Source organism: Eschrichtius robustus, chromosome 20, assembly GCF_028021215.1.
Source record: "Eschrichtius robustus isolate mEscRob2 chromosome 20, mEscRob2.pri, whole genome shotgun sequence".
Classification (NCBI taxonomy): Eukaryota; Metazoa; Chordata; class Mammalia; order Artiodactyla; family Eschrichtiidae; genus Eschrichtius; species Eschrichtius robustus.
The window spans coordinates 2,615,727-2,637,542 of NC_090843.1; the positions used below are offsets into that span (position 1 = coordinate 2,615,727).

A 21,816-nucleotide genomic window follows, 5' to 3' on the forward strand; every position below is an offset into this window, starting at 1 on the left:
CCCACATGCCGTGGAGCAACTAAGCCCGTGTGCCACAACTACTGAGCCTGCGCTCTAGAGCCCGCGAGCCACAACTGCTGAGCCCGCAAGCCACAACTACTGAAGCCCATGCGCCTAAGAGCCCGTGCTCTGCAACAAAGAGAAGCCACCGCAATGAGAAGCCCGCACACCATGAGGGAGAGTAGTCCCCGCTCACGGCAACTAGAGAAAGCCCGCACACAGCAACAAAGACCCAACGCAGCCAAAAATAAATAAATTTAAATAAATTTTTTAAAAAAAAAGAAGAAATGGAAGTTCAGCGATTAAGTGATTTAAATGCAAATGTATTTTATTCCAAATCCCACACTATTAACCCCTTTATGCTGCTTTATTTTACTCATGAGCATTTCACCTTATTCCTAAGATCTCTCCAGTCGCATCTGATTTGGGAAGGTCATATTCGACTAAATGTCTCATGTTTTTTTCCTCCCCTTCTCTTTCTTAGGCCACCTCGAGATTTAGACTCCAAAGCTTGCATTTCTATTGGAAATCAGGTGAGAAAAATTATGTCTGCCAGTTAATATCGTGACCATTTTACATGGATGCTTTCCAACTGGCCAACGAAAAAAATGCATTTTCTGTAACAGGCTGTCAGGGGCGGTGGGTCAATAAAGTTTGAATGTAAACGCAAGTGGTCTGTGGAGCTCTTGCTGTTTCGAATGTCGAACTGAAATCGGGCTGTTGTGGTCCTGAGGGAAGGTATTTGAGGCGAGTAGATGGTTCTCTTTGGGGTAGATTCGTCGAAGTCCAGGCCTAGATCTAGCCGCCATCCATCAGCAAGCGAGGGGCAGGGCTAAAGAACCACGGTGCAGAGTCAGCCTTCACCGAGCACTGTGGAGGCTGAGTCGGAGCTGGATCTCTGTAGTGCCCGTGACGAGCAGGTGCAGTAGGGTCTACCCATCTCCCAAGCACTTCTCGCTTTCAATGGCTGCTTGGAAAAGCTTCTAGACCAGAAGGTTCTGGACTAGAAAGAACCCTTAGAACGCTGGGAGAAACCAGAGAGAGGACAAGGTAGCCTGTGTCCAGTTTATTTCCCTTTTTCCTATTGTATTCTTGCTTTTCTCTCCTGCAGAACTTTGAGGTGAAGGCGGATGACCTGGAGCCTATAGTGGAGCTGGGCCGGGGGGCGTACGGGGTGGTGGAGAAGATGCGGCATGTGCCCAGCGGGCAGATCATGGCGGTGAAGGTAGAGTTCCCCTTCCCCAAACGTTTTCCGTCCCTGATTTATGAGTTTGTCCATCTCAACGGCAAACCAGCTCTTTTCATATAAGCAACACAATCCTCCGTGGGGTGAAACAGAAAAGCTTATTCGTAGGGAACAACATTTCCCTCCAAATATGTGAAGAGTGCTTCCGTGGCATGAGCTGCATCAACTAGGCTTTTTTAACTGATAAATCCGACCCCTCCTTTCAATTTCCTGTGCAGCCACCGCATCATCATCACATGTCAAAGAATCGATAATAGCTCTTCAACGTCATCTAATAGTTGTTGCTGTTTTTTCTCCTGCTGGTTTTTCAAATCAGAATCCAAACAAGAGCTCACATATGGCATTTGGGTTTTGTGTCTCACAAGTGTCTTTTTAACCCTTATTCTGTTGCTTTTAAAGAATTGTCCCTGAAAATCAGGAAACCCGAATTGAGGGAGGAAATTGTCTCCGTTTGTGGGAAAAAGGAGGGTAAAATCATCTTGAGCAAAGTTGCATAGCTTTTGAGCTATAAAAAGAAATTTAGAATCATTGCAAATTTCTTGAGTAGATGTTGGAAGGACGTTGGAGAATGACCCATGTATTAATTCTAGGTGAACTGTTAGGAATGTGGGTGGCCAGGTGACTGGGATGCCTCTTTTTGTGGAGAATGGAGATATCTTTCCCTTACCCTGTAGATTTTTCAGTTTCTTCTTCTGCAGGCTCTTTGCTACATAGGCAAAACATGTGAAAGCCTCGTGATATTATATCGTCTTGTCATTTAATGACATAAGCGTGTTTCTGTAAGGCTACATTTGCTGGTGTGACAGGTTTCTCTTCTCTCAGAAGCCCTGGGGTGGGAATGGACAGTTTCTCCATTTCGCTTTGACTCCTCCTCTTTCCTTTCCTGAATCAGCTCTCTTACAGTTGCTGTTTAGTCCAAATATTCTTACTTGTTCACAAAGAGGGGCTTTTGGCTTTTTTTATAGGACCCCAAATCAGCCCCAAATCAATTAATACTCTGACCTCTTTGCACTAAACCCACATAATAAATCAGACTGTTTTTGTAACTTGGAAATGCATTCCCAAACATTTGCACACTCTCCAAAATATATTTATCAGTTTGCTCCTTACTGGGGATTATTCGGGAAATCAAATGAATAACGGTCTCCCTTACTTTTCATTCGTTACAAATAGCTAATCCTTTAGGGTAGATATTTGAAGGGTTGTTTCTGGAAGTTGTGCCGTGGATTTTGGTACTATTCTCGGGATGCGACGCTTCAAGGTCCCTGCCTTATTACCAGACTCATCCTCGGAGCAGTAACCATACATTTTTCATGCATTCCCATTCAGCGGATCCGGGCCACAGTAAATAGCCAGGAGCAGAAAAGGTTACTGATGGATTTGGATATTTCCATGAGGACCGTGGACTGTCCTTTTACGGTCACCTTTTATGGCGCACTCTTCCGTGAGGTAGGTGATCCTTCCCTTCAAACTCCAAGGAGAGCAGTAGCTTAACAAGAAGTTTCCCTGATCACATAAACGCCATACACAGTCACAGCGCTCTTTCTTGTCTGACACGTCTTCTGTAGCGTTTCATGCTTGTGAAATGTTGGTGCAAATTTGGCTTGAAACCACGATACTTTCAAATGCGTTTAGCCCTTTTAAAATGCTGAGGCCCCCTTTCTCCTTTCTGTTTTGGTTTGTCTGTTTTGCCAGAACTGTCTCTATCAAGAGTCTGTAGACTGATTTGGATAGATTCCTTAAAATCTGAAATCCTCTGGTCTTTGGCCTCTTGCTATACTTCAGGTAGCCTTGTGTACCATGTGGGCTTACATTTACCTCTTTGCTCTGCCTCTCTTTCTCACTTCACGACGATGTGGGTTACGATGCTTCATCTCCCTCTTAAAAGCAGCCTTTTGATAAACTACCGCCAGCGGTCAGCATGGGAGGTCAGACCTGGAGCAGGTATCTGGACTTAACTCCCAGAGGGCAGTGACAGTAAAGGCTTAGACTTCTGAGTTCTATTGCTTGTGGCTATTAGTGTGTAGATCCTCCTTTTCATTAAGGAGTGGGTGATCACCGGCAAGTCGGCTTGGCTGTCTGCTAGTTTGTTCTTTGGAGGTAATCTTGCCTGTTTATAAATCCCTTTGAGAGCTTGAAGGGATTAGTACATTTCCTCCAAAACTCAAGCAAGAAACGGTCCGTTCTTCCTGACAGGTGCTAACTGTTTCCGCCTTTTTTCCCTTTTCCATCCTCTCTAACCACCTCTGAACCGACCGGCCTCTAGGGGGATGTCTGGATCTGCATGGAGCTCATGGACACGTCCCTAGATAAATTCTACAAACAAGTGATTGATAAAGGCCAAACAATTCCAGAGGACATCTTAGGGAAAATAGCAGTTTCTGTGAGTACATCATGAACCCCACTTCAAGGAGCATGTGAGGAGTCTGGGCCTTATGTGCCCTTGTACCCCCAGTATGGGCAAACACTACCTGGACCATAGCTCCCATCCCGTACGTGTCTGTTGAAGGCTTGAGTGCATCTGTGGATGGATCAACTAATGCTTTTCTTTCTGGGCATTATGTAAAAGAATCTACTCCTGACTTGGTTGGGTAAACTCTCAGTTAAGGTGCCTCTAAGCAGTACATTCATCTGTTTTGACCACGTTCCTGGTGTCACTGTCCTGATATTAGTTGCTTTTGATTTTCATTTGTAGAGTTCTAAATGTTTTCTTAGGATCAACAGGCATAGGAGGAAGCAGAAGAAAATGAGATGAAGGGCTGCTCCCTTCATGGTTCCTGAGGCCCAGGAGGGTGGAGAGAAAAAAATGCTGGAGGCCAAATGAAAATCAAAATGTATGAGTGAGACATCCTCTCTGCTATGGGGTATAGTCCTCTCTGGTGTGCGGAATCCAATTTGTGTGACTTCCTGTGTATTTTCCTGGATAGGAACGCCACTATCTGAGAAGATACTTCTCCTTGTGACCTTAAGCCAGGGATGATAGACCTGGATATGCTTAACATTCAGTTTCTTTCCAGTGATGGGGGGAATAAACCCACCTTGTGTTTCTCTTGCAGATTGTAAAAGCATTAGAACATTTACACAGTAAGCTCTCTGTCATTCATCGAGGTAAGTATCCATGGAGCTGCCTTGGCTGTTCCTTTTATCAATTTTATTTCTTTTACCTGAGTTTTATCTTTTTTTTTTTCCTCCCCAGTGGATGGAATTGAGTCAGGCAAGAGAACGGAGGAGGGGCTTTCCTTTGGGACTGGATAGCAAATCATATACAAGTAGCTGTTCTTTAACTTGTCTGAGAGCATCATCAGAAGACGTGGGTTTATATTAAAACTTGAATATAAAATGCCTGTTACCAAGCAGAGCTGTGGTATTACCCATTGAGAACTTTAGAGAATAGGATAAAAATTCACCTAGTGTTGGCCGTCACTTGAGAGCTTGTTAGAAAAGCAGAACCGTGCGTCCCAAGACCAACTGAATCAGAATCTGCATTTTAACAAGATTCCCAGGTGATTCTTGGGCACATGAAAGTGGTATAAAGCACAGCCCTTTCAGACAGCAGGATTCAGGATAAGATGAAAAAAATTGGAAGATATGGCTCTTCCTCTTCTCCCTCCTTCCTTTTCTCCCTTCCTGTTATCTTTTCATCCATCCATCCATCCATCCACCCATCCATTCTTTCTTACATCTTTCTTCCATGCCTTCAACCATCCGTATACCTTTTGTAATCATTGTCCAACATTTACACAGCACTATGTTTATACAGCACTATAATAGATGCCCTGACAGGTATCTGAGAAGAAAATATATTCTTATTCAAATTCTACATAGGGATTCTTGATAGGGAAATAAGACAAATATATAACAAACACCTGGGGGAAAAACCACGTTAGAAATATGAATATACCATATATGGAAGTAGTAGAGGTAGAATACAAAACAAGGAAATGATTAGTACTGGGTGACCATAGTCAAGGAAAGCTTCTTGGAAGAGATATGTTTAATCAGGTCTCCGAAAAAATTTATGGAAAGTACTGATCGCTAATAGGGTATTGTGATTTGATAATTCTTACACTCTCTGAGCCTGAAAGTAATGTAAGAAGCTTCAAACAGTATTCCTATTATGACTGTTATTATTATTATCATCGTTATCATTAAAAATGGGGAAAATATGGAGGAAGAGGAAAAGAAGAAAGTGGGAAGGAATTCAGATAGGAGGAAGAATGTGGATTATCCACAAATGTGAAACTGACTTTTAAAGGCTTATTTCAAAATTATAAAATATTTCATTCATAGTAGAGAATGTTTATAAAGTATAAAAAATAATAGAATGAAATTTGTATATCTGCTGTTTAGTTTAAGGGAAAAATTATAAAGGATGGTTTTTAAAGTTCTTAGAATAACTTTTTTCTTTTCAGTACATGACCTTTGTGAAGAGTGTCACTAGGGAAAAAATTAACTGTCATTTCTAATTCCATTATCGAGACATAACAATGGTCCATCTATTTGGGGAGTGTGTTAGCTCTCTCGAGACTGAAGGGTTCATTTAAGAACTGCAGAATGAAACCTCTTTATCCACATGTATATTCTGTGACCTGCCTCCTGGTCTGGAATATCTGGGTTTATGATGAGTTAACACCTTGTGACCTCTGACACACTTCCGGCAGAAGCGTCCATCAAAACTGGTTGCTTTGATCGTATTTGGTGTATTGTTATGTCACAGTCTGCCTTTTCAGTCCACTAAATGCGCAACAGATCATTATGAACTGGGCTTTTAAAACACTTTTACTGTCACAAGAACACTTAGCATGAGCTCTACCCTCATTAACAAATTCTAAGGGGCACAATATAGAATTGTTCATCACAGGGGCAATGTTGTAACGACCGATCTCTAGAACTTATTCATCTAACGTGACAGAGATGATTGGCCCATGGGGCTAGGCGTTCGATTCAATCATCAATTTTTAAGTTCTTACTGCATGTACGAGGGCAATGAAGATGAGAAATTAGATAGAGGAAACAGTTTTCTCCATTGACGGATTCCCAATCTGACAAGAAGGACACAACGTGAAAGAGAACAGGGGTCCCCAACCCCCGGGCTTTGGACTTGTACCGGTCGGTGGCGCGTTAGGAACCGGGCCGCACAGCAGGAGGTGATCAGCGGGCGAGCGAGCAAAGCTTCATCTGCCGCTCCCCATCGCTCCCCGTGGCTCGCATTGCGGCCTGAACCATCCCCGCCCACCGCCATCCCCACCGTGGAAAAACCGTCTTCCACGAAACCGGTCCCTGGTGCCAAAAGGGTTGGGGACCACTGAAATAGAAAGCAGACTACTAACCCAAGATCCAGTAGAACAAGAATTAATGACATAAGACTGAATGAACTAATGAAAAACATTTTTGTGACTATTCATTTTGAATACTGTTGATATCATTTTATGGTCTATCTTCCATGTATATAAGAATGTCCTTTCTCTTTCTCCCTAAGCTTTCCGTAATCCAAATCAACTTAGTAAATTCTACTTCTGTAAATTGAAATAAAACATTTGAAAATGATTTAAAAAAAGAAAAGGAAGAACATCAAGTTGATTTTTTTCCCCCCTTTTCTTAGCTTTGATGTTTTTCTTTTTTAAAAAAAAAATTTTATTTTATGTTGGAGTATAGTTGATTTACAATGTTGTATCACAGGGGTGGCGGTTACTTCTGCACTGGGTCTTGAGGAGAAAGTGAAGGGGAAGGAGGAAGGGAGGTTCTGGGGCCCCTGGTGGTAGAGGGATGCTGCTACCACCCTGGGCTCCTGACTGTTCTTGCTTTCAGATGTCAAGCCTTCCAATGTGCTCATCAACACCCTGGGCCAGGTGAAGATGTGCGATTTTGGGATCAGCGGCTACCTTGTTGACTCTGTCGCTAAAACTATTGATGCAGGATGCAAACCGTACATGGCCGTAAGTACAGCAGCCGGGGGTAGCATCGAGAATGTTAACTGCCTTCAAACCATGCCAGGAAGTAGGAAAGGGACGGCCAGGGAGGGAAAACAGAGATGTGCCTAAGATGCAAGAAATATTCTGTATCTTCTTTTTTCTTAGTATTTCCTGCCTGAAATACTGAATCCCTTGCTTCATATGTATTCTTTTAAAAAACAAAAATCAGGTAAAGGGGACCTCCCCGGCAGTCCAGCGGTTAAGACTCCACACTTCCAATGCATGGGGTGCGGGTTTGATCCCTGGTTGGGGAACTAAGATCCCACATGCTCTTCGGTGTGGCCAAAAAAACAAAATAAATAACGTCACACAATGTTATATGTCAACTATATCTCAGTAAAGCTGGAAAAATAAAATAAAATTAAAAAATATGCAATGAATTACGTTGCCTGTTTCTACAAATTACTCTTTAAAAAAAATCAGGCAAAGAGGTATATTCTTTGAAAAAGCAGATGTAATACATAGAGCCCACACAATTTTCCACACTGTGTTGCAGGGAAGTGCTGCCTTGTTTGTTGAGAATAGAACAGAAAAAAGAATTTAAATTCCCCAAACAAGTCAGTTAAGTTAGTCCTGAAGGAACCTCATAGCTATGAAGGTTCATTGTCATTAGCAGAGACCTTGGGACGCCCTTTATCTTATGGGACTTCTACTGTAAATATTCTACTTGGAAATGAACTTGCTCTTGGAATTTAAAAGCTTTCTGTCCATGTTTAGCTAAAAGTTGTTGAGGTCTATTAACACCAGACAGTAGCCCAGTGACTCTGGTTGACTCTTTTTACTGAGTTCTGGACCGTTGGTCTTTTAAACAAGGAAACTTCTAGGCTGACAAAGTAATTTTATAATGTATATCATGTTCTTCATAAGGCAGAATTGAAATTGCTTTTGAATTGAGAGGGGACTCTGATCCATTATTGTCTCCAATAAAAGGTGTGTGGAGAATGAGGAAAATCCCATGGAGACGTTGTTATTTACTGCAGTTAGTGAGCCTCTTGGCCTGGGAGGTATGTTAACAGCTCACAGCAACTCACTGGGCAGCTGGGGACACTCCCACCCCTGAGCCTTTTATGGAGCCAAGAACGTCGTCTCAGTTGTCTTTTTCTGTCTCCTTTCCAGCCCGAGAGAATAAACCCCGAGCTCAACCAGAAGGGATACAGCGTGAAGTCCGACATTTGGAGTCTGGGCATCACCATGGTAGTGTATGATAATCATCGTGGACCAGGGTGTTCGGGGCATGAAGTTGAAATGGGGTGGACCTGGAGAACAAGAGGCAGGTGCCTGAGACGCTGGTCTGAGAGAGCAGGAGATTTGGAGCGACCATTGTTTGCAGTGTGGTGTAGCAGAAATACTGAACTGGGATTGGACAAAACCCAGTTCTCTTGATTCTACTTCCAAGTAGTTGTGTGCCCCTGATTCACTGATGGAATCACACAGACTGTCTCACTGTCCTCATCTGTAAAATGAGAGGGTCTGACTACCGTTCTGGATAGTTTTCCTTATGGTTTAAAATTAAATTATTCTAATCAAGGCATGCAGAAGCTTAAGCTACTCAAAGAGCGCTAATGTGTGTGGACCCTGATAGAGCTTTTTTTTTTTTTTTTTCAATTTTTATTTTATATTGGAGCATAGTTGATTAACAATGTTGTGTTAGTTTCATGTGTACAGCAAAGTGGTTCAGTTACACATGTTATCTATTCTTTTTCAAATTATTTTCCCATTTAGGTTATTACAGAATATTGAGCAGAGTTCCCTGTGCTATACAGCAGGTCCTTGTTGGTTATCTATTTTAAATATAGTAGTGTGTACACGTCAACCCCAAACTCCAAATCTATCCCCCGCCCAGACCCTGATAGAGCTTTGTTATCCAGGACATGGGCTCAGCTTCCCAGAATATGGTTATGACAGAAGTCTTGGCTGTTGAGTACAGGTATAGCCCAAACACACAGTAGCGCATAGGATTATTTCCTCAGGCACAGCCCTGAAAGTACACAATGAGTGCCTGATTTGTAACTTTGCTGATTATAAATTTTCAGTGTATCACCGAGGTCTGGAATGATCCACGGTGGTCCTGTTTCCTTCCCAGACACAGCAGCTGACTAAATCCTGTGAGTTATTTCACATCCCTGCCCAGAAAGCACGTGATCTCGTCACAGCAAAGTGGCCTTTACTCAAGTCCAAAAAAAGATCAGTCATTTGGTCCTAGTTTTTTTTGTGTTTTTTTGTTTTTTTAAATTCTAGCACGCGCCCAGCAGATGGCAGCAGATGTACAGCTCTGTAAGAGTCTTAGGGCGAGAATTACTTTTTAGACTCAACATCTGAAAACCTGATCGCTTTACATCCTGAAGTTTCATACTGCTGGCTTACAATTTTATGAAGTGCCACCCCGGGTTTTAGGGAGGACCCAGTTTTAAGTAGGCTTAAGTGGCTGTCTCCGGTATGATGTTATCTGAAAAGCCCTAGCACTAGGACTTGGAGGAAAACTGCTAGAGAACACAGCGTTAGTTTCCCCCTCCCCACAGTTCACTCGATGGTCACCATCGTGCCTCCCTCCGGCTCTCCTGGAGCCAGTGGATTCCCTAGCGGACCCCCTCTGTACCAAGCACCCCGTGTAAGCGCCTGTCTCCTTGTCTCCCTCCCCCCTCTAGATCGAGCTGGCCATCCTTCGGTTTCCCTATGACTCGTGGGGAACCCCTTTTCAGCAGCTCAAACAGGTGGTGGAGGAGCCGTCGCCACAACTCCCCGCAGAGGAGTTCTCCGACGAGTTTGCCGACTTCACCTCGCAGTGGTAAGAGAGCCCGTCTCAGAGGCCAGCGTGAAGGGGCGGAGGAGTTCTCGTGACCTCCCCGTCGCTTGAACCCGCGATGCACACATCCGTCCCCAGAGCACTGGCGGCGCCTGTCCTTGCTGCTGAGCAAGAAAGACGGCTCTGCCCCTCCCGCGCCGAGCTCAGAGCCAAGGAGGGGGTGCCCACAGTCAGTCACTCTAGGCCATACTGCGAGTCCAGACATAGAGACACACACAGGGTATTCGGGGAGAGCAGAGGACAGCACTGGGTTGAGTTTCTGGACGAAATAAATGCTGAGCTGGGACCCTGTGAGGTACGTCCAAGCGAAAGGGAAACAGGGGAAGAAGAGGTATTCCAGGCAGAAGGGACACCGTGCATCATATCGCAAAGGGGAGAAACTCTTTTATGGGAGTTTTAAGCCATGCGATGTTGACCAGAGCATAAGGAGAAAGGTGGGTGGACCCACCGGAGGATTAGGGATGCAGAGTAGGTACGACACACAGAACGACCCTGGATAGAAGACAGAGGCTACTTTCAGAGCCTTCCTTAGGCACCTAGAAGTCTTACAAAGTAGTTCTAGTGTCTGTAGGCTGATTCTTACAGAACACTTGCTAACTTATGGATATGCTTGCCCATAAGCGTACAGTGGACAGTACTGGGCGGGGGTGGGGGTCTGAGAAGGGAAAACAAAAAAGTTGGAAGGAACCACGCTCATGCTGTAAACTTTTGTTTCCATGGAAATTGACAGTGGAATTGAGGAAACCTGGAGATGGGATTGTTTTCTCCAGAAAATCTAGTGATTTCTGTCTGCGTAGGGACCATGGTGCTTGCTTGGCATGCTTTGATACTAATGATCATCGCAAGCGATGCTGGAAAGAGGCGGCTGCGTTGGAGCCGAGGTGGCTTTCTGGGCGCCTCCGGAGCAGATGAGCCCTGGAGGAAGGGACTCAAGAGGTGGCGAGAGGCCCAGCTGTGATCCTCAGAGAGGAGCAGTCTGGCCACTGGCTGCTAAGGAAGGGGCTGGGGTTCTGAAGGCTGTTTGAGAGTCTGGCTTCCTCAAGGTTATCGTTCCTTGGCCTCCACGCCCTTTGGAAGAAGCCTTCTGAATACGGCTTTTATTAGGAAACATGAGTTAAGACCAAGCAGCTGCCTATTGCTTATGAAACTAAGGCCTCTAGACTTTCCATCAGCTCTAAGCCCATGTCACCCCGGGTGCTCTTCCCTAAGGATGTATGCGGCTGAGGTGCCATCGTTTCCGGTGTAGCTCTGGCTGAATGGCCAGAGGGGGCTGTAGGACAGTGTGCTGCTGGGTCCTCCGGATACGTGCATCCTCTGGGCCCTGGGGATGCATCCTCCCCTCTGCTCTCCTTGCCTGAGTATACCGGGAGTGGCGGCACACCTGCCAGGCTGAGACGGCTTCTGGATTTTTGCCTTCTGCTTTTGAGAACTTGGTGTTTGTTTTCCTTATCCTCAAATGTTTAAAGGTCGCCTAGGAAAACGGATTGAGTCATCCTGGATAGTTCACACTGATAGTTTTCAAGAAGGGTGATAATGGAGAAGGACCTTCTGTAAGGAAGCCTTTTCAAGCTCTCTACTTTATAAGCTGTCTCCCACCTGGCCCCCTTTCCCAAGATTCTGGGAGCTTCAGGAAACCTTGCTAAGAACAAGGCTGGTGTGAAAAGTCTGAGAAAGCCACGTTGCCTGCTGTGAACCAGCAGTTTCATCTGATAGTTCTCAACTCTGGCTGCTCGTTTCTGAGATGTGCCGTCACCTAGGCCTTGGCCTCAGAGACTCTGATCTAATTGGCCCGGGGAGTGTCCTGAATATCAGTCCTGTTCAAACGTTCTCAAATCATTCTACTCTAGGGCTGCGGTGAGAACCCATGATTTACATCTGTGCTCTAGGGACCCGTTTATTAACTGCTTCCTATTCAGAAAGCTCCTTTTCATCTGCAATTTATTGAAAAATCGTTGGATTACTTTCTCTTTTACCAGTTTTCTTCTCTTACTTAGAACTTCCCCTAACGAGTCAGAGTGTTAAAGCTTTTTACAGATATTTTAAAAATGAAAGCTTTGGAAAACATACATGTTTTCTAATTTCAACGTACGCACACATTTGTGGGAACTGCAGATACCTGTACTGCTGCTCTTTATATAGCGACCGCCCTGGCCCACCCTCCCCGCCACGGAACATGAGAGTGTCTTCATGGCCACCCCGCTGAGGTCTCTGTTCCCCTCTCGTTTTCTCTCATTTTCAGTCCCAGCTACTATGGTTCATTAATCTAAAAATTTTGAGCCACAGACATTTCCCAGCTTTCTCGGAATTGTTAATTCCGTTAATACTGCTGATTCTTTGTCATTTCATTTGCACTCAAGTCAGCCAGTCTAGCTTGTTTATGGGCTTACTTAAAATAATAATAATAATAATAATTGAAACAAAACTCAAATCGCTTTAACTTTGAAGTTGTCAAAGAATAAATTCTTCCTCAAGACTTCTGAGTGTAGTGGCTCCTGTAGAATGATACCTAAGATCAATTGTATAAAATCGTCATTTTTGTTGTTATGAGAATTGAGAGGTTGAAAGGGAGCAGCATTAATTCTGAATTTTATGAGCATTCCTACCTATCCTCAGTTGGATTTTTTAGGAGTCCCAGGCTCTCCTGTTTCAGATGCCAGGTGCATCGTTTTTTGCCTACTATAAACCACCAATATATTTTCTTTGATACCCCCTTAGTGTGAACATTGTTTTGAAGTCAGCTGAGTTGGGAAAGTTGTCTAATACTTCAAAAAAGAGTATTGATTTTTGGGGGGATTTTACGAATGGCTTAGATCTTTATGGAAGCAATTTTATTTTTCACGTGTATTAGCATACAGATACGCACCTGCCCACAATAGCAGTCTAGGTATTCACTTGTTTTATTACTGACAGTTTTAAGTTTGATTTGGGGCTGGGTGGAAAGAATGGAAAAATGATCATTACCTAAAAAAACGCCTCTTTTATTTCTTGATGAAAGAAAGATGTAGCCTATGAGTGTTAGCTCCCTTTCATACCTGGTTCCTCCATTTTCCTGTGTATTTTTGAGGCACATCTTCATGAAAGGACCCCTTTTTGAGTGACCTCTGTGTGTTTTTTGTATTTTTATGATATAGTCAGGCTATGATCCTTCAGGACTTCTCAAAAAGTCCAACTCTTTGTGGAAAGTGGGGAAGAAGGACTACAGATTTGGACAGTGAAAAACTTAATCTCAAATTTTGAGAAAGACGCATCTGTGTTTTTATTTCCTACGTCTGTCTTTGGGTTAAATGCAGAACTAGAAGAAAACGGGTGCAGTACTCACGGCTTAGGTGACCTCTCAGGGTATCTGTGACCTGCCGTGGGCAGCATCCACCGCAAGCATCTGATGACGTCGCAGTGCTGCTGCAGCCGTGCACCTTCATCCAGGGCATCAACTTGGTAGCCACTTTCCTCTGGTCACTGCTGGTCAGTTGACAGTAAAGTGTGGTTTGCTGGGTGGAGTAGAGGCATTTACTGGCTATCACTGTCGTATCCAAAGTTATGATATGATAGAGCCCAGAGATCCGGCTGGTATCTTTCCCTTGTAGCAGCATCAGAGAAACGTTATCCTCCGGGTTGGGGTAAGGGGTGTGGGGAGGAGAGAAAAGAAAAGAAAAGAAAGTTAAGGCATTTATTCCTTATGAACTTAAGAAAACAACAACAGCAACGATACCTTACAAACCCCTCCTTTCTGTACTGATTTTGAAATAGGACCAGCGAATGACATTTTCTTCCTCTTTTTTCCCTACACCTGGCTTTCTTATCTTAGGGCTTTTGAAGAGTTCCTGGAGCCAGGGAGGCTCAACACCTAGGCCTTGTTTTGGGATTCAGGGTAGAGAAATCGAAGAGCCTTTACATTCTAGTCCTACAGAAGGTTTCACAACTGACCTTCTCCAGAAAATGGAATCTTGGCAGGCTTACAGTTTTTCACCATAACCTCTTTCGATAGGTTATAGGCACGGGGACTGAGGGAAGGTCATTGGGGACCAGCTCTGCAAAGGGCCCAAACAGCCTGACTTCCTTCTTGCTGTGCCTTTAGGCCTATTTAAGAGCTCAGCACCCAGCCCACCAGCCCGATGTCCATCGAAGATGGTTAGAGGCCCACCTAGATGTTGATGCTGTGTGAACTAGTACAAAAGAGACACAATCAAATATAGTTCCTGACTTGTTCAGGAAGGACAGTAAAAAGAGGCACTGGATATTTATTTAGCTTATGACAAACGTATGGTTCGGGAGGCGCATTGTGTTTTTATTCTGTGGACGCACCAAAGAGCCCTTCTTGGAAACAGTCAGGGGGAATTCAAATAGGCAGAAATCCTCTGGTCAGCACAAACTTCAAGCTAGCAATTCTCAAGGCGGCACAAAGCTGTTTTTTAGTGTCAGCTACGGTCAGGAGTGTGTGTTGTGGCATTTGGAAGAGGAATTAGGGCAGTTAGCTAATTGCACGCTTGAAAATGACAAGCCACTTGAAAATCAAAAGTCTGACTCAAATCCAAAAAGAAATTGGTGTAGCTTTGAACTCCACAGTTGTTATTTTGTACTGAATTTCAAGCACTTCCTATTAAACATGGAAAATTTGCTTTTTTTCCTAACCTTATCCTGAGTATTTTGCTATTCTTAGCCCATGTTTTGAAGTGTTCTTGATTTAAAAGATGGAGAGAATGGGTTATATCAGTTATATTAATTCAATAAACAGCCTTGGTTTGCTGTGTATATATTTTCCAACAGTACTCTGCAGTACTGCTTGTGGTACATTCTGAGATTTCTAATCAGAGGCCATAAGTCAAGAAATAGTCCATTGACAGCGATCTCTGAGGTTTTAGGAATTCTTAACGCTTTATGACGGTCAACTTGGGGTATTTTCCCTCCATTTCCTTTATACAAAAAAATCTGGAGAAATTTTCATCAACTGTTCCACAGGTGAAAAGATAAGACATCCTGACTTAAAATGACCTCTCCTTAAAAAAATAAGTATTTAATTTCTTCTACGTGATGAGAAGAGAGAGTATCATTTCATTATGTACTAAATAGAAGGTCAAAAATCAGCTATATCACAAAGAACTCAGGTTGGTAAAAGAGGGCATTGTTTGAATTATTTGAGAGGCAAGCTTTTCTTTCTATCATTTCCTTGGTTCAGGGTTGACCAGTGAGAGGTGGGAATGGAAAGTTGGGATGTGGTCTTCAGGGAGACTTTTTCAGAGTCTGTGTAGATTTAGGGTTTGATGCTTGACTAATGGTCCATCTAAATAGGACACTTGAAATCAACCACTTGACTACTGAGTGTGGATTTAAGGAAAAGCATGTGTGCTTTTCCTTACTGATTTTAGGAAGATAAATTGTTCAGATTATAGAGAAGACTTTCTGGTTCTTGATTTGATTTGAACAATAGCCGAAATTCAGGGCTTTTGTACATGAGTCTGTTTGCTTTTTTTCCTAGGGTCTCTGTGCAAGTCAGCCACGCTCCTGGGATCACATTTCTTCCGTGTTTCTTTCTAGATGAACTAGCTCTTGAACTTAGAAAGACAGACTTTTGCTTCCTGGGGTGGAAGGCAGGGAGGGGAGGTAGACATGAGGATATGCCCAAATGAGAGATGAACCAGCTGGAGATGACTGTAAGCCAACTTCATTTCAGAGGAGGAGCTAGAGGGGGCAGCGAGGAGGAATGCCCTACGACACACGGCCCAGGGTTTCCCGACCTCGGCACTGGTGACACTTTGGACTGGATCATCCTTTATCGTTGGGTGTCCTGTGCATCACGGGGTGTTTGGCAGCATCCTTGGCCTCTACCTATTAGTACCAATAACCGCCCCCCCCCCCACCCCCAAAATCTGCATCAACCAGAAGTGCCTCCAGGCATTGCCGCCATGTCCCCTGGAGGGCAAAACCACCTGCAGTTGAGAACCACCAACAGAGCCTTTTAGAATCTCGGGATATAGGTGCACATGGCGTCATCAGGGGGAGCTACAAGGCCTTTCATTTCACTCAGGCACATCTTCCCATGTCAACCCAGCTGTGACAGTTGATAAGTCCTCTTCCTAATTCGCTCTTATTTTTATCCTCAGTTGAGATGAAACTTCCTCTCTTAGGTCGTCTGGGCTGTGAGGTCACTAGGGCCCTAGATCTGCCCTCAGTTCCAGGTTGAAACTTCTGTCCTCACATTTACCTGTACCCTGTCTCAGGTTCCCTGGCTTCTACCCACAGCATTGCCTGGAGTCGACGGGGTAGGCTGCTTTAAGTTGTTCTGGTTCAAAGGCTTCTTTGTTTTTTGTTTTTTTTTTCTCATTTCGTGTTGTTTTAAACCATAGTTTTTCCAAGCATCTCAGCTGTTTCACTCTCTGGTTCTGTATCTGGCCCTCCCCTCAACTGTTAGCCTCTGTGGGTGGAACAGAGTTCATGTCACACATACTAGGTCTCATTTCCTCAAAACGATCCATTAGCACAAATCTCAGCCACCCAATAATCAGTCACTTTTTGGTTCCTTCAACGCCAGGCAAACTGCCTTTCCATTCATGTATGATTTTACGGCCCAGGGCAGAGGAGTCTGTAGGTTGCCTTGCAAATCATACTTTTCAAAATCATTCTTTTCTCCATTCTGTAACCTGGGATTCCAACTCCAAATAAACTGCTTCTTTTCTTTCTTTTTCCATTTTAAGGCTGCGGGTGGATAAAGGGGTGGGTCAAGAACAGGGGTGAGGGTTTGGTCTCTTCATACTGCAGTTGTATTACTATTGCCTCCACTATCAAATGTGATTAAAATGTCTGTGTGTACAGACAGCTACATGAACGGGAGCCACTTGACAGTGGTGTATGACCAACAAGTACCGATATTTCTAAGAAGAATAACTGCTAAGTCCTTGGCTGCGTGTGCTTTCTCTTTCTTCAGCCAAGAGGTCGTAAACCAGCAGCGTGACCTTAGACATCTTACGTGTGTATTGCTTCTCTCTCAAGCAGGTTCAGCAGGGAGTAGATAAAAGCAAATTGTACATGCGAGGGGCCAGAGGCAAAGAGAACGAGGTATTGAAGATAGTGAGGAGATAATGAACGTAATATAAGAAATACCTGCCAATTTCTTTGCAAGTGGGGGTGGATTAAACGCTGTTTTGAAGGAAAGGAGACATGTATTTTGATATATAATAAAGGTTGGTTTTTATGTCATTGGTAAAGTGTCATAAGGAAAGTAAACACACACACACACACACACACACACACACACACACACACACACTCTCTCTTATTCTTCCCATTAAGGTACACCCAGAGTGATTTAAAACATAATTGGTAAGACTAACCAAAGAGGAAAGTCAAGACGGGAGATTTATGTTTTCAGTACATTTTTAAAGGTGGTTCTGTTTAGTCTTCTACAGGTTCTGAAATCCGAGTCTAGTGAAAATACAGATGGTTTCTAGATTTTAATGTGATCTTCTTTTTTTCTTTAAGCTTGAAGAAGAATTCCAAAGAAAGGCCAACATATCCAGAGCTTATGGTGAGTATTGTTAGTGGTGTAAATGTGTCCAGACTAATAGCGAGTACAGGGGAAATGACTGACACCTAAATTATAATCAAACAGCTGTACTGAAGTGCTGATTCACTGAGACATTGGTAAGTGAAGTTAAACTAAGAAAAAAAGAGCTGAGGCTTTCGTGTGCCCTATATTCGTCCTAAGCATAACTGGGCCGTGTCACCAGTCTTAGCAATTTTTTACATGATAATAAAACCTGTCATCGTATAGACCAAATTATGTCTGTGAAATTTATATTCTCAAATTTTAAAGACATTAGGAGTCACCAAGGAATACCAAATGAAGGAAAGCATAATTTAAAGGATTTCAATAATGAGAGAAACTGAAGTGCTATATGACTCATCAATTTTTGATAAAATATTTAGGATTCGTTGGATGAACCTCTTTTTGGTGGGAGTTTAGGGGGGAAAGAATCACTTTGTTTTCTCCTGGTTTCACTTTAGTGGAAAAAAGTACGACAGAGCCTTTTTAATTTGAATTATCCTACCTCACCATTCACAGTTTATTATTTGCGCTATCCGTAAAAAAGGTGAAAATAAGACCTCAGGCTTGTTGTTTTTAAATAGTTTCTTTCAAATCATGGAGACTGCAGTTCTAAGCTAGTTACAGATGATTCTTTAATAGCCATAGTAGGGACCTATACTTGGCAATTTTTATCTACGAATATGTTGAATGCGGGAGAAACGGGTTTTTTTTTTGAAATATAAAATTTAGACTATTTACTGATTTGCGTTAATCCCTCCCTCGATGTGTTTCAGTTATTGAGGTTTTAATTTTAGCAAGGAAAGGAAGAATTCTGTTTGTGCACAACTGCAAAAGACATGAGAGCAAACCTCGGCACCATTTCTAACTGGAGTGTAGTTATTCAGCAGGCGTTAAAATGCTTGCTCCCATCCCATCCCACCCACAAGCAGCGCTCAGTGTTCAGGACCAACTCCGGGCAGGTGACAGAAGTACAGGTTCCTGATGTCTCTTAACAAATGGGGTGGTGAAGTGGCTCCAACCTAGAAAAGTATAGCTTGTTACCTATTTGTATGTCTTCTTTGGAAAAATGTCTAGTCAGGTCCTTTGTCCATTTGTAAGTTGGATTATTTGGGGGGTTTCTGCTACTGAGTTGTATGAGTTCTTTTTTCTTTTGGCTGCACCATGCGGCATGCCAGGATCTTAGTCCTCTGACCAGGGCTGGAACCTGCACCCCCTGCAGTGGAAGTGGGGAGTCTTAACCACTGCAAATATTTTCTCCCATTCCACAGATTGCCTTTTCATTCTGTTGTTTCTTTGCCGTGCAGAAGCATTTCAGTTTGATGTAGTCCCACTTGTTGATTTTTTCCAACAAGTACCTGGAAAGGTATCACTAGTCATCAGGGAAATACACATCAAAACCGCAGTCAGATATCACCTCACACCTGTTAGAGTGGAGTGAAAGGTAAGAGATGAACCCTGGTGAAGATGCAGAGAAAAGGGAGTCCTTGTACAAGATCGGTGGGAATGTAAACTGGTACAGCCAGCATAGAAAACAGTTACGGAGGTTCCTCACAAAATTAAAGACAGAACCATCTTATGATTAACAATTCCACTTCTGGGCATATATCTGAAGGAAATGAAATCACTATCTTGAAGAGATATCTGCACCCCCATGTTCACTGCAGCAGTATTTATAACAGCCAAGATGTGGAAACAATCTAAGTGTCCACTGATGGATGAATAGATAAAGAAAAAAAAAAAAAATATATATATATATATACACACACACACAATGGAATATTATTCAAGCATTAAAAAAGGAAATCCTGCCATTTACAACAACACGGGTGAAGCCTGAGGACATTATTCTAAGTGAAATAAGTCAGACAGAAAAAAACAAATACTGTATGATCTCACTTAAATGTGGAATCTTAAAAAAATTGAACTTAAAGAAACAGAGAGTAGATTGGTGGTTGCCAGGGGTACGGTGGGTTGGGGGACTGGATGAAGGTGGTTAAAGAATACAGATTTCTGTTTTACAAGATGAATACGTTCTGGGGGTAGAATATATAGCGTGGGGACTAGAGCTAATAACACTTTACTATATATATTCGAAAGTCGCCAGGAAAGTAGAAAGCACATCTGGTTAGTCACAGCTTATCACGTGGATTTTTTAGTTCTGTTGGTTAAGCTTGGATTGGAGTCTGAACCATGCATCGACTGGGTGACTGTGAAAGAATTCTGGGAAGAGTCTGACAAGAGACAAGGCATCTTTCTTGGGCTTCTTTGTCCTCTTTAAAAAGGTAGCCCCTGGGACTCAGCCTTCAACTAAGCTTTATTCAACTAATACCCGCAATTGAGGCAGAAAAGGCGATGAGTAATGCTTGAAAAAATCTGAGCATACTGCATGTTTGGGTTAACTATTTCCTCTCTGATTATGTTTATAATAGCCAGTCAGGGGCCTTCTCAACCCTGGCTACTCTTTTTCGGTATTCTTCTGCAACCCCCCGAGTTATTTTAAAATTAATTTCACATAAAGGGCAATAGGCATATAGAGCGATTCCTTTGGGGTCCTATGGAGCCTGTACTCCCGTTTTAAAGTTGCCTTGTTTGTCACTCTTTTTAGATAAAAGAATACTTTCTGTATATGTCTGGTGATTTAAAATGCATGACCTTTTTTTTCCCCCTTCCAAGTGACTTCTTATCAGAGGTTTCAAGGGAACACCCTTGAGAAAAAATGCTGAGTCCTAGCTTAATATCCACTGGTAGCTGATGCTGAACGCTACTTTTCCAATTTATTCTAACACTATGGTCTATTATGGTCTACATATTAATGTTGTAAGATCATGTGGGTCTCCCCTCCCCGCACCCCCCGCACCGCCTTTTATGGCATTCATCTTTGTGGTCCTGGAAACGGACTTGCCTTTCAAGGCCATAACTGCTCCTTGCTTTTCTGTGGAATTGAGGTTTTTCAATGGAAAATCTGAGTCCAAACTCTTTGACTGTAGCTTTGGGAAAACACATGCTGAGAGGCTATTGTTTAGGTTGTGGGAGTTGGTGAAGAGGTAGAAAGGGAAAAAAAAAAAACTCCTTTTTTCCAGGTGAAGAACAGTATAATTAAGGCCCCAACCCAGACATGTACCTCTTATAGAAATTCCATAAATTTTGCTCCCTGTTTGGATTGAGGAGTGGACATGCTTTAAGATCATTTCATTTGCTTCTTCTCTCAAACGTCCATGGGGGAACAGGACTCAGTAGGAATTGTTCTTCTGGGGTAGGGGACCAGCCAATGTTTTATGTCAAGGATTAGACAGTAAATATTTTAGGCTTTGTGGGCTGTCACAAAAAGTTGACTCTGTTGTTTCAGCGTGAGAGCCGCCATATCCAATAGGTAAACAAAAGGGTGCGGCTGTGTTCCAATAAAACTTTATTTCGGAAATAGGCGGTGAGCTAGACATGGCCGCTGGTCCATCAATTGTTGACCTCTGTCCTGGATGATAACCACCAGAAATGAAAACCAGAAATGACTGCCCAGTGAGGTGATTATGTTCTCTGAATGTCCTGGGAAGTCCTAGATTGAGTCACAGCGCTAAGCGGGGATGACCGAACACAGAGAAAACCGTCGTCTTGAGGGATGAGGTGTCTGCAGGGGATCTGGAGACTCCTGGTGATGGTAGCGATGCTGCCGGAAGTATGTTCAAGTGCTCCCTTCCTGCGCCTGGCCCCTCTTTTGAGAACCTCAGCCTGGGCCTATGGTCTGGGGATGATGCCATGGTGCCCCTTCGCTGTCTCCTGGTTGCTGCCCTTGCTATTCTTAGCTGATTGCTTATAGAGGGGACTGGTTCCCCCCCAACCTTTATACAGCCTCAAAACCCACACAAGAAGACGAGCCACACCTTCCATTTTCGCATGCCCGCCTGCTTTCCCCTGCCCCTGCCCTCTGGCTCTCACAGCATTTTCCCAGCCTGACAATAAACTGGAAGATGCCTGAGGATTTTTTTTTTTTTTTTTAAGGCTCCAGGTCAGGTTATTGAATTCAGTCACAGACCCGGGCTACGTACACTGAGCTAATAAGCACCAGCAGAACCGGAGGTAGGACAGGACTGGCAGGCATTGGAAGCAGTCACTGAGACAATCCGAGGCTTGACGTGTCCTGTTTTGATAGTACAAAGCTTTAAAGGACATAAAATGATCTCTGAATGGCGAGATGACGTGGGAAAGCTAACAAGCACGATGGTAAAACACTTGGTAAGGGTGCTGTGTAAGTGGTTAGTCA

The 21,816-nt window shown here is 43.4% G+C and overlaps 1 protein-coding gene across 5 annotated transcripts in view; it reads left to right on the plus strand.

Annotated features, from left to right (window-relative positions):
* The window catches only part of MAP2K6 (mitogen-activated protein kinase kinase 6), a 132,616-nt gene that overhangs the window by 99,022 nt on the left and 11,778 nt on the right, over window positions 1-21,816 (plus strand). For all 5 annotated transcript variants that reach the window (XM_068530142.1, XM_068530141.1, XM_068530139.1 and 2 more), the window contains 9 exons: window positions 485-533; window positions 1,112-1,225; window positions 2,576-2,695; window positions 3,513-3,629; window positions 4,303-4,354; window positions 7,055-7,182; window positions 8,335-8,412; window positions 9,864-10,003; window positions 17,495-17,540. In XM_068530142.1, coding sequence (XP_068386243.1) covers window positions 485-533; window positions 1,112-1,225; window positions 2,576-2,695; window positions 3,513-3,629; window positions 4,303-4,354; window positions 7,055-7,182; window positions 8,335-8,412; window positions 9,864-10,003; window positions 17,495-17,540 — 844 coding nt within the window. The remainder of the gene's footprint in view (window positions 1-484; window positions 534-1,111; window positions 1,226-2,575; window positions 2,696-3,512; window positions 3,630-4,302; window positions 4,355-7,054; window positions 7,183-8,334; window positions 8,413-9,863; window positions 10,004-17,494; window positions 17,541-21,816) is intronic.